The sequence below is a fragment of the Watersipora subatra genome, chromosome 2 (assembly GCF_963576615.1).
Source record: "Watersipora subatra chromosome 2, tzWatSuba1.1, whole genome shotgun sequence".
NCBI lineage: Eukaryota > Metazoa > Bryozoa > Gymnolaemata > Cheilostomatida > Watersiporidae > Watersipora > Watersipora subatra.
Genome location: NC_088709.1, coordinates 68,552,634 through 68,565,127, shown reverse-complemented (window position 1 = coordinate 68,565,127; position 12,494 = coordinate 68,552,634). Strand labels below are relative to the sequence as shown.

Sequence of the window (12,494 nt, the reverse complement as noted above, 5' to 3'; positions counted from 1 at the left end):
GGTTGTATTACATTGGTGTGATGGGAAGCTAATCGACTGCCATCAACTGAAAGTGTTGACATTGTATGGTGATAGAGTGATTCATTGTCACCTCAGTTCACAAACAGCCCTTGCATGTAATATTAGATTTCAATACATATCAATCAAATACATAGACTAGCTTGAAGCAAAGATGTCCACTAGTTAGTGGACATCTTTGCTTGATGTAAGCAAGCAAAAAGTTTGAAAGTTAGAGTGGCAAATGTTGTTATATGTTAGATAAAAATAAATTATACTTAATTATACTAAATTATAATTATTTAAAAATAAAATAGACTTTTTATTACTTTATTTATTAAATAAAGTAGTAAAAAAGTAGTTGAGAATTACTTTATTTATTAAATAAAATAATAAAAATTAGCTATGATTACAATAATTTTTTATTGTAATCATAGCTAAACAGATTATATTTAGCATTACTTGCTAATTATTTTACATTTAAACACATTTACAGTTTTATTTTTTTCCTAATTTATTTCAACAAAACACTTCTTTCATGATATGAAATTTAAAAGTTGTAGTTGTTTGAAAAAGCTTGAAAACATTTACAGTTGTTTTTATTTTCTCTCTTCTCTTCATTTATTTCAATTACACAAAACACTTTTCATATTATGTAGTTTGAAAGTTAAAGTGGTAAATGTCGTTATATGTTAAATAAAAATAAATTATACTTAATTCTACTAACTATAATTATATAAAAATAAAATAGACTTTTTATTACCTTATTTATTAAATAATTTTCCATTGTAATCATAGCTAAACAGATTATATTTAGCCATTACTTGCTAATTATTTTACATTTAAACACATTTACAGTTTTATTTTTTTCCTAATTTATTTCAACAAAACACTTCTTTCAGGATATGAAATTTAAAAGTTGTAGTTGTTTGAAAAAGCTTGCAAACCTTTAGAGTTGTTTTCTTTTTCATCTTAATTCATTTAAACTGCTTAAAAATATTTTCTCATGATATGAAGTTTAAAAGTTAGAATAGTAAATGTTATATAAAAATAAGTTTTCTGTCCAAATACTTTTTTATTACTCGGGCAACACCGGGTAGTACAGCTCATAGTTGATGGCAGTTGATTAGCTTCCCATCACACCAATGTAATACAACCCCAGTATAACTATGTATGTTATCTATGAGTAACTGCTTGCATTACCTTCACTTTCACTCACTATCTATTCAGTGCCTTGGCAAGTCATGTAGGTATCAGGGATTATGTGCATGTCACAATTTCCATTTCCATAATTCATTTCCATATTAATTCAATTTCCATAATTCATTTCCATATTATTTCCATTTCCATATTATTTCCATTTCCATAATTCATTTCCATATTAATTCCATTTCCATAATTCATTTCCATATTATTTCCATTTCCATATTATTTCCATTTCCATAATTCATTTCCATATCAATTCCATTTCCATAATTAATTTCCATATTATTTCCATTTCCATATTATTTCCATTTCCATAATTCATTTCCATATTATTTCCATTTCCATAAAAGTTCATAATTCATTTCCATATTAATTCCATTTCCATAATTAATTTCCATATTCTTTCCATTTCCATAGGATTACCATAATTCATTTCCATATTATTTCCATTTTCATACTATTTCCATTCTTGTAAAATAAAATTTCCATATCCATTTCCCTAAAATTATGGAAATATTTATGTTTATGGAAATGAAAAAGTAAACATTTCCATAATATGTTTAGCAATCCCTGGTAGGTATTGAATTGCTTTAAATAATAAGCATATATTAAAGTGATAAACTATAATCATCATTTCTTTAATATGAGCATTAATTACTATCTCAGCTGGAATTCATGATCCTTGTTTAACCCTTCTCATGGCTGATGTTATTGATTTAGTCAATCACTACGACTGACTAGCACAAAAAAGAGGCGTGGCCTAAACGCTCCTTGTTGGCACCGGAAACGCTCGTGTAGTTATCACTCTAGGGGGAGATAACTCTATGGTCGAGTCCTTTTGTTATACGGAAACAAAGTTAAAACAAAGAAAAAACATGATTGTACCGTCTAAAATGACGGCATTATAAGTTACAACAGAACTCAGGTTCTATATCGGCTCGCTCTCACACTCAGCAAACTTGCTTGGACGCATATAGGAACTCACGCTATTACAGTACACTATTGACTAGCCGATAGTATAAAAACGCGCGAACTTCAGTCTGCAGACGTGTACTGTCTTCTCACCGATCGCTGGACTCTCGCAGTTGACAGTTATTTAATCCACTCTATATTCACTTGAACTCTGCTATTGCAAACCACTCGTTATCCTAGGTGCTGATCATTTCAACCATTCAATCGGAATAGAAATATTGTACTCGTAAGTTCTATATCAACGAAACATTACTTATACATATTTGTTGGGCTCGAAAATCGGTTTGTAAATATTCTGCTTAATTTGGATTTGTAAAAACTGAACACGGGCTTAATTATTGACGAAAAACAATAGTTTAATATGATGGGCAATAAGAATACGCTCAATGCCTCATTTATTTACTAACTTTTTAACTTGTGAAGGAACTGAACAAAACACTCCTGTTATCAGATGATGAGGACTGATTAGAACAGGGTTTGCTCGGTTTAAACCAAGCCAACCAAACGGGTTTAAATCGCTCGGTTTAAACCAAACGCTTGGTTTCAACCATGTTTAAACCAATAGTTTAAACATGGTTGAAACTGGTTTAAACCAGCCGAAAAACCGGTTATACATTATTTTGTTTGTGAAAAAAACATAATATTTTAAGCTCTTAGTGGTTTCTCTGTGGTAGAAATGTAATTCTATGTAATTATCCGCTGTGGAAGTAGTTCATTTTGTACTAAATCTAACTCTAGCACAACAATGAATTATTGAATTTCATTTTCAAATGCATTAATCAAGTGGTATGGTGATCTCTTCACTGATGAAATATAAAATCCATGTGACATATACTAATCCCATCATCCTCTCTAATAATGAATGAAAGCCTTTTCAAGTCTGGCCAGTGAGTAAGGATTGCTTATGCTTAGAAATTAAAACAATAAATTTTTTTAGGCCAAAGCTTTAAGTTTGCAAACTGATATTTCATTTATTGGGCACAAGCCATATTACATGTAGTTGGATTGTCATAGCTCTCTAAAGAAATGTGCATTGAGAGCCGAAAAAATATCTCTAATAGTTGATATCTATTGCTTGCAATTAACCTGTGATCATATTATCATGATATATATTATATCATATTATTATTTTAGTCTGCGCTCTGCATTGCAATTTATTGGAGCTTTCAATTTTTTCTTCCATTCTAAAGTTGAAGGCATATTTTTATCCCACGACCAAACAAGAGCGAAGCGATTGATTGGGAGATTTATAATAAATGCACATGTGCACACAACTCCTGAAAATTATTCATTAACGTCCATCGCAAACCTTTGTACTAAAATCTCATCAACAAATTTAACCATTTTTGTGTACAATCGTTTAAATATAATAACGTTACACAACACATACAATCCTTTTTAAATATGTTACCAAATCTTTGAACAGTTACCGCAAAACCCCAAAACTAACTCATCTGATCGGATTATACATAAACAGACAGATTAATTTGGCCAAAAATCGCCACAAAACGCTCGAAAAGCTTGGTTTATTAATAGTTCTGACCGACCTACGAAACGCCATTAAAGCCATGTGACAGATAGTAGAACTATTTAGCAGTGCTCATTTCACGAAAAAATGTGCTCATTTCACCAGTCTATGGCATTGTTTAATTTCCAAGAATGTTTGTGTAATTAACGTAGACTGTTTGAGGCGTAGACTGATTTACAGGTACGAAAATGTGGTACACAGTTTATCAGCCTACGTTTTTGTCCAATTATCAAAGGTTTTTCAAATTATCTAGAACATCAGCCAGATTTCTTTACATTTTATCTACAAGGTAGGGTGTTACTACAATGCCCCTTTATGACAAGAATATTTCTTTATTTCTCTCCAGTTTGCATAAAACTTCCAGACGCGTGAATGCCAACGCTTGCTTTCTGTTACATATCGCTGTCAAAACCATTCTACATTCACAACACAACCAACTTTCAAACTGTATATTTTGCGGCAGCTTGCCGTTTTACATTTTGCATAAATAAAGATAAATCTTTAGCCGCATGCGCATTAAGCACACCTTGTAGCCTAAAACTAGTCGTTCATATACCATTGTAAATGTAAACCATTTTTCACATTCGTCCACGTATAAAGACCACATTAAACAAGGAACTAGGCTATTACTAGCCAGATACAAGTTGTTAATTATTGCTATGGTGTTGCTTTTAGTTTTGATGTAAAAAAAATTAAAAACCCTTTGAGTTGGACAACAAAATAATTAACAGGTGATGTAACCGAGTCATTATTAATACGATTTTGTGGACACTTCTACTGATCAATTGCTATTGAAAGTCAAAATGGCAGTCAAATGGAGGTGGTGTTTGATTCAAGGTGGCACTTTATTTTTTGAACCTTTCTCTTATGGTCCAGTAAAGTGGTGGTCAAATAAAAGTGGGGTTTAAATGAAAGTAGTGTTCCCATTAGAGGTCTTACGGTATGTGAAGTTTTTGCTTCATACAATGTAAAAACTTCCATATAATGTAAAGTTTCAAGTCAGACAAGTTTTTAAATTCGGTCTGAATGGTAACTCATCTTGCTTTCCCTGTGGAGACATACAAGGCGACGTACATAAAGCTTTATACATGTATCTGTAATATATTTAATTTTCGTGTCACTCTGGTTCATCGTGATAGATCGTCAGATGTGTCAACAAAACACAGAATAGTGTAGCTACACTATTCTATGAATAGTGTAGCCACACTATTCTATACAAATACTGTAGTGTAAAATAAGTACTTGAAGGCAATCGAATGGTGCAAGGGTTACAGCGTCGGTCTACCAACCTGAATATCAGGTGTTAGACTATCGTCGTATGTTATATTTTATCATAACTTTGACCCCTGGATACGGATAGATGACAAACAGGTAATATCGCTCTTTTTATAGTAAAAATATATTTTTGTTATGTTTTATTGTAGAGAATAAAATGTGTTTTTAGTTTTACTTTGCAGAATAGACTTTGCTAATTAAAAAAATAAACAAATTGTCGTGAATGAGCGTTGGATATGTATGTTTCCCATTAACTTATTGTAAAATTACTGCAATCAGAGTCCATAAAACCAGTGAAATTGATCAGAAAAATGAGAAATTTGTCGAAGCAAACCTATAATACTGCAGTTACAATACAGCTCACAAATTAAAAAGTGAAGTCTAGTTTTTTATGACAAAAAAGGTGAGATTGGAAAGATCTTGGAACAGATTAGGCAACTTTCATGTATTTTACTGTTTGTATTTACATAAAGTTCCTATAGCGGAAACTTTCCTGGAATGGATTATTTACGTTGTAGGGGCGTCTATGTACTACATTCATTTTCACAACTACACAATCATAATTCTTCTACGGCTTTTAGGTATTCAGTTTTAATCTTAATGTTGTTATTTTTTTCAGGAAGCGTAGTATGGCCAATGCTCAGCCCAACCCTGTCTATGATTCTCGGCTATTAGAGTATTTCAGTGTTGAAAAGCTCGCCACGATGGGGGAATATGAGCGAAACAGAAATTTGAACTTAATTTCTAACTACAATTACTTGAAGTCGATTGGTATGTCCATTTAGCTCCAGTCAAGTCAACAGCTTGCACTCTATCAACTAACTTTAAAAATTGTTTCAACATTCATTTGTTTGGGTATTTTTTACCACTGACTGGTCTTGCCATCTGTTGTAATTGGTTCATAATTTACTGGCTCGCTGACAAGTATAAACAAGGAAATTATTGCCAAGTTTTGCCATTACGTTGCCCCTTCAGGATACGATATTGATTCGTTCCAGAGTTGGTATCGTATGGTGAAAAATTTGTATGTAGGGGTATGGGGACCATTGTAATTACCCTACAGGATGAATTTATTTGTGGATCTATATTTCGCGAAAATTGCCATTTCATGCATATTCGCGGACTAATTCATTTGCGGCTGAAAACTGGCACTCTCTATGAAGAGTTAACTCTATTGTGTTTTGCAATAGAGTTAACCTTACGCATGCGCACATTGCGTGTTTCAGTGTGTGCATACACTTTTGCGGCTTGGATAGCCAACAGCTTAGGGCTGGACTAACGCTTGTGGGCTTTGAGGATTAGCCGTCAGCTTGCCTGGTGTTGCATCCAGGACGGGACCAAATGGTCAGTTCAAATCCTCAGTGTCTGATTAACAGTTGTATTAGTGGAAGTAGGCTACCAGTCCAATAAGGTTAGTAATTTGTTTATTATTTTTGTTCGTTAATAATTCATGAATACTGAGTTTTTGTGTACTTGTTATTTGTTTTGTGTATCTGTACTTTGAGTTTTAATACTCGTTCCATTTTTATGTCTACTTTTTTTTGATTGCAGTTCTACGAAAATATATTCAGTATAACTTACGAGCCTATGGCCACTACAGTAGAGTTTACGGATAATCATTGCCATCATCCCACTGCCAAGTCAGATGAAATAGAAAATCTATAGAAGGTTGAATTAGTTCTTCCTATGATGCTGCAAGCCTGCAACTCCGCCAAGATAAGAGAGCTGCTAATGAACTACCCAGGGCTGAAGCCTTCACTGCCTCAATACTAAACTGTATGTATGTACATGTATAATCTTCCATCAGAAGATCAGGGACATAATCAATCTTTAGTCTCGTCCATCATTATTAGAGGCAATCGCTCATCATTGATGAACCTTGCAAAGCACTCTTACTTGAAGGCCTTGATGAATTCTACTTCTAATCACTATTAATCCTTGACTAATCATTGACGCGTATCATGCATATGCGTCAATGACTTTTTAACCAGTTTAATACTAATATATTATTTTCTTTCAACAAAACTCACAAATTTATTGTACTTTTGGATTAAAATTCAGGTATCCGGTCGTTATATCAACTTGCTACATACAACATAACATTTATTTACTATAATTTTGAGTGCTTAACACTTTTCCAAATTCACTTATGTACTTCACTGTTGGTCAGACACTGACTTGATTTGGTTCATGATTGCTGGTCTTGGCCTCGTCTGTAGCGAGTTGGCACTGCTGGCGTGCTGTCCTTGATATTTGCTTGCGTTTCTTCTTGCCTTGAGTTTTGGTTGGCTGTGCTTGCTTGCCGCGGTCCTGGTCGGGCTCCATTGTAGGGCTGCTGCTGGAGTGGGATTATGGCATCGAATGCAAGTCTAGATGGGCTTGGAGGCCTACGGAAATTTGAGCTTCTATCAATGTTATCTAAACTAAAATTACCTGTGCATGGCACCAAGGCTGAGCTAATTCAAAGGATAGCTCTTTATAATACCAAAGGTGAAATTGATAACCAAATTAAAACTGCTAAAATTGAAATATCAAAAATTGAACTTGAAATGACTAGACTACACAGCATTATTAAACCCACAAAAAATATGACATCAACACCACAACGTGGTGCGCAGCCAAAGAAGACACCTCGTGATATATTTATTAGAAAAATCGAACAACCATCAGTCAGATTTTTACCACAGTCTACTACTGATAGCGATCTCATAAGGGAAAGTGAAAACAGCATGACAAACATTCCAATGGAACTTACTCTTGGTGACCATGGCAGGATAAACAAACCAACGCCTGTCCATAGACAAAGTGTGTACATGCCTATAACTAGTTCTGACAACTCTCATAAGTCTAGTTCACCTAATGTGGCACCAAAACCTGCTGCTAGAAAGTCATTAACTAAATTTAGCAGTCAATTAGGTCATGACCTTTCAAACAACAGAAAGGCACCAGATAATGATGAGAACAGTCAAGCAATAAGTTGTTATTCTTCCAATTGCAACAATAATAGTGGTACAGAAGCCACTAATATACAGCTTAGTGATATGATTAAAGCCTTTAGTCAGTCGCTCGCAATGTCAAAATTGCCCACCCCAGAACCACCTGTATTCACAGGAGAAACCATTAAATACAAGGACTGAAAAAAGGCTTTTAATGCTATGATTGTGGATAGAGGTTTGTCAGACAGGGAAAACCTATTCTACCTTCAAAGGTATGTCTCAGGTGAAGCTGCTGAGGCTATCAGCGGTTATTTTACCTTAGATTCAAGAAGTGCATACTCAGATGCCCAGGCAGTGCTAGATAGGCGCTATGGAAACAGTTTTGTTATATCGGAGGCTTTTCGTACAAAGCTGGAAAACTGGCCAAAGATTTCCGCACGAGATGGTGCAGCACTTCGCAGATTTTCTGACTTCCTTGGGCAGTGTAAAGCTGCTATGTCTGAGATACCTGAGCTAAAACTTCTAGATGACAACCGAGAAAACCGAAAGATGTTGTGTCTACTGCCAGATTGGCTTGTTAATTTGTGGAATCGCAACGCTTCAAAATACCAGATTGCTCACAATTGTTTTCCTCCATTTTTGGAGTTTAAAAATTTCATTAGGTTAGAAGCAGATATAGCCTGCAATCCTGTTACCTCACTACAGTCTCTTAGGCCAGCCCCACAGCCAAGAGGCCACAATACCGATCAAAGGCGTCACCATGCTCTTGCATCTGCCGTGACTCTTCGGGATAACAGTCTGTCAGATGCCGAACCATGTGCAATGTGCAACTCAATATCTCACAAATTGGCACAGTGGCCCAAGTTTGAGCAACTGCCAATAGATGACAAGTATTCTTTAGTGACTAGTAAAAGATTATGCTTTGTGTGTTTGGCGCAGAATCACTTCGCTAACCAGTGCAGAGTGAATAAGTTATGCGACCAATGTGGTGGAAGGCATGCCACCATACTACATAGAAGCAAAACAAAAACTCAGGAAATTGTGAACAACAATCAGCATGCTAATAATGCACACTGCAATCCAGCTGTAAGCAGCATGCAAAACACAGGACTCCGTACCATGATAATTCCAGTGTGGGTTTTCACACGTTCAAACCCCAGCAAAAAACATCTGACATATGCATTGTTAGACACTCAATCTGATGTTACATTTGTAACCAATGAAGTCGCTAGGCAGCTCAAATCAAACAGTATTACTCCTACGACTTTAAAAATATCAACTATGACAAGCCAAGGCTCAAATGTAAAATGTGACAAACTTACTGATATAATTATCAGAGGATATACCTCTAAAAAAAGCATTGATATCTCTAGATGTTACACTGGGGATTCAATTCCACATAACATTGATCACATACCAACTAATAAATTAGCTCAAAGAATACTACACCTACATCGCATTGCAGATCAAATACCACCACTTCTAGATTGCGGTGTTGGTCTACTGATAGGCTATAATTGTAGCAGAGCTCTATCTCAAGTTGAATTCATACCAGCCAAAGGAAATTTACCATATGCATTAAAGACAGCCCTAGGTTGGTGCTTAGTAGGTTCCTTTACACCCAGCACTCGGAAACAACCAAAGTCCATTCACTCGACCCTCTCACATCGAATAAGCTCGGAGGAATTAACTTCTTCTGAAGAAATTAGAAGGTGATTTCAGTGTGCCTGTCAAAGACGATTTTGTTTCACAGGAAGATATGGCTTTTCTGTCGATAATGAATAAAGTGGTGCAGCTTAACGATGGCTACTACTACTTACCCCTTCCCTTAAAACAAGGGGTTAATTTGAGTGCCCATAACTACAAGGTCGTTCTGCGCAGACTTCACTGTCTTCAGTCCAAATTTGCCAAATCAGCGTCCTTTGAAAGAGATTACAAGGATTTCATGAACGGCATAATTTCTCGTGGGGAAGCTGAAATCGCTCCGAGTTCTGCAGTTGGTCCATGCTGGTATATACCATATCATGGTGTATATCACAAAAAGAAAAACAAACTATGTGTAGTATTTAACTGTAGTGCGGAATATCAAGGTATCAGCTTGAACGAGTACCTTTTGCAGGGCCCTGACTTGAACAATGATTTACTCGGAGTACTAACAAGATTTAGGCTAGATCACGTAGCTGTAGCTTGTGATATAGAAAAAATGTATCATCGCTTCAAGGTGCTGCCCAAATATCGGGACTACTTGAGATTCCTGTGGTTTAGTCCCACTGATCCTACCAAGATAGTAGTCTACAGAATCTGTGTGCACTTATTTGGAGCACGTTCCTCCCCTGCATTAGCCAAATTTGCTCTTAAGCAACTAGCTTCTGACTATGCAGGAAAAGATTCTTCTGCGGGATCTTTCATTCATAGAAACTTTTATGTAGACGATGGCTTGATAAGTGTACCCACTATTTCTGAAGCCATCAACCTAGTCAAGGCAACTCAGTCTATTTGCATGAAGGGAAATGTTCGGGTTCATAAACTTCTTTCAAATGAGAGACAGGTGATGCAAGCCTTTCCCAAGGGAGATTGGGCCAGTGAACCCAATTCATCGTACTCACTGCTTCCTGCAATAGAGAGAACCTTGGGTATTCAATGGTGTCTAGACACAGACACATTTCAATTTGACTTCAAAATTGACTGCTGTTCATGCACTAGACGGAATGTCCTATCCAGCATCGCGACTATCTTTGACCCCATTGGTGTTCTCTCCCCACTATTGTTGGAAGGAAGGTACATTCTCCAGCTGGCTTGCAAGGAAAAGCTGGGATGGGATCAAGAGTTACCTAAAACTCTTGAAGATAACTGGAAGAAATGGAGAGATCAGTTCAACTCTGTATCCGGAATTTCAATTCCCAGGTGTCTCAAACCAGCCAGTCTCAGCGGGAGTGTCATCTTATCTCAAATACACACATTTGCAGATGCTAGTTCCATTGGGTATGGTGCTTGTTCCTATTTGAGGCAGAAGGACAGGTTTGGAAATGTCTGCTGTTCCTTTCTCATGGGCAAATCTAGAGTAGCACCTCTCAAAGTAACCACCATACCACGCCTCGAGCTACAAGCAGCAGTGCTTGCTGCCAAGCAACATGCATATCTTCAGGCAGATATGCATGTTGCTTGGCAGGCATATCTTGATGTTTTGCACTGTGAGGGTTTTTTGTGGACTGACTCTAAGATTGTATTAGGTTACCTAGCAAATGAGTCAAAGTGCTTCCATGTTTTTGTTGCAAACAGAATTGCCCAAATCCGACAACTTACCCTTACCACTCAATGGAACTGGGTTGAAAGCCAATCAAACCCTGCTGATTTTGCTTCTCGAGGTCTTGAAGCCTCTTCATTTCTAAGATCTTTCTGGTTGTCGGGGCCTGAATTCCTATTGCAAGAAAGTTTTTCAGCGAAGAATCCTGCGGAGTTCTTGGTTCATGATGATGATCCAGAAGTAAAGTTAAAAAATCCAGCATACCTTCATGTGATCAACTCTGATACTCAATCTTCTATACTCAACACTGTTGAAAAATTCTCACGATGGACATCTGCGGTTCGCTGTGCTGCCTTGGTTTATGGTACCATTAAAAGTAGATTTAAATATCATGTTCATCTCAATGTTGAGTTGCTGGAACGTACCAAAATATGGCTGATAAGTTCAGTGCAACGAGCTACCATGCAAAAGGACTATGACAAACTAGCGATGGATAAGATGGTTGAACGATCAGGCTCAATGTGGAGATAAGATCCTTTCATTGATGAGAATGGAGTCATTCGTGTTGGTGGTAGAATGAAATTCTCTTCTATGCTCTATGGAGAGAAACATTCTATTGTTCTACCAAGAGAAGGACATATCACCAAACTAATTACTGAACACTACCACAGAAAGGCTGCACATCAAGGTAGGACTACAACAATGGCAGCTATCCGGTCTGCTGGATACTGGATAGTCTCCAGAAGATCGGTAGTCTCGGCAGTCATTCACAATTGTGTCGCATGTCGCCGTCTTAGACGAAATACTGAAGTGCAAAAGATGGCAGATTTGCCCTCTGACACAACAGACCCATCTTCACCTTTCATGCAAGTAGGACTGGACTGCTTTGGTCCCTTTCTTGTGAAGGAAGGCAGGAAGTCTCTGAAGAAGTATGGTGTCATCTTTGTTTGTCTCCAGAGTCGTGCAGTGCACGTGGAATTAGTAGATGATATGTCGACAGATGCCTTTATTAACTCTTTAAGATGCTTTATTGCCTTACGTGGCAATGTATCTCATATACGATGTGATAGAGGCTCAAACTTTGTTGGGGCGGCAAATGAGCTAGCCAAAGCTTTGAAGGAAATGAGCCAAGATCATATTAAGAGCTTTCTTCTTGACAGAAACTGTGACTTTGTCTTCAATTCTCCTAGTGCAAGTCATATGGGTGGAGTCTGGGAAAGACTGATCAGGGTGTTTAGAAACGTAATCAACGGAATTCTTCTGCAGAGTCACGACAAGCTAGATAGTGCATCAATTAGGACCCTATTTTATGAGACCATGTCCATTGTGAACAGTC

General features: G+C 36.6%; 1 protein-coding gene across 1 annotated transcript; it reads left to right on the top strand.

The window, feature by feature from the left end:
- The first annotated feature begins 8,133 nt into the window (after positions 1 to 8,133).
- Positions 8,134 to 11,689, top strand: LOC137388483 (uncharacterized). The gene is made up of 3 exons (XM_068074969.1): positions 8,134 to 9,000; positions 9,668 to 9,910; positions 10,034 to 11,689. The coding sequence occupies exons 1-3, from the start codon at positions 8,134 to 8,136 to the stop codon at positions 11,687 to 11,689; spliced, it is 2,766 nt and encodes a 921-aa protein (XP_067931070.1).
- Positions 11,690 to 12,494: the final 805 nt, after the last annotated feature.

Bases quoted from the DNA above. Each gene is read 5' to 3' on its own strand.
- LOC137388483 (XM_068074969.1), top strand. From the start codon at position 8,134: ATGATTGTGGATAGAGGTTTGTCAGACAGGGAAAACCTATTCTACCTT. The intron at 9,001-9,667 runs GTAAGCAGCATG...TTTGTTTCACAG, and splicing joins ATGCACACTGCAATCCAGCT to GAAGATATGGCTTTTCTGTC. The intron at 9,911-10,033 runs GTTGGTCCATGC...TACCTTTTGCAG, and splicing joins AAATCGCTCCGAGTTCTGCA to GGCCCTGACTTGAACAATGA.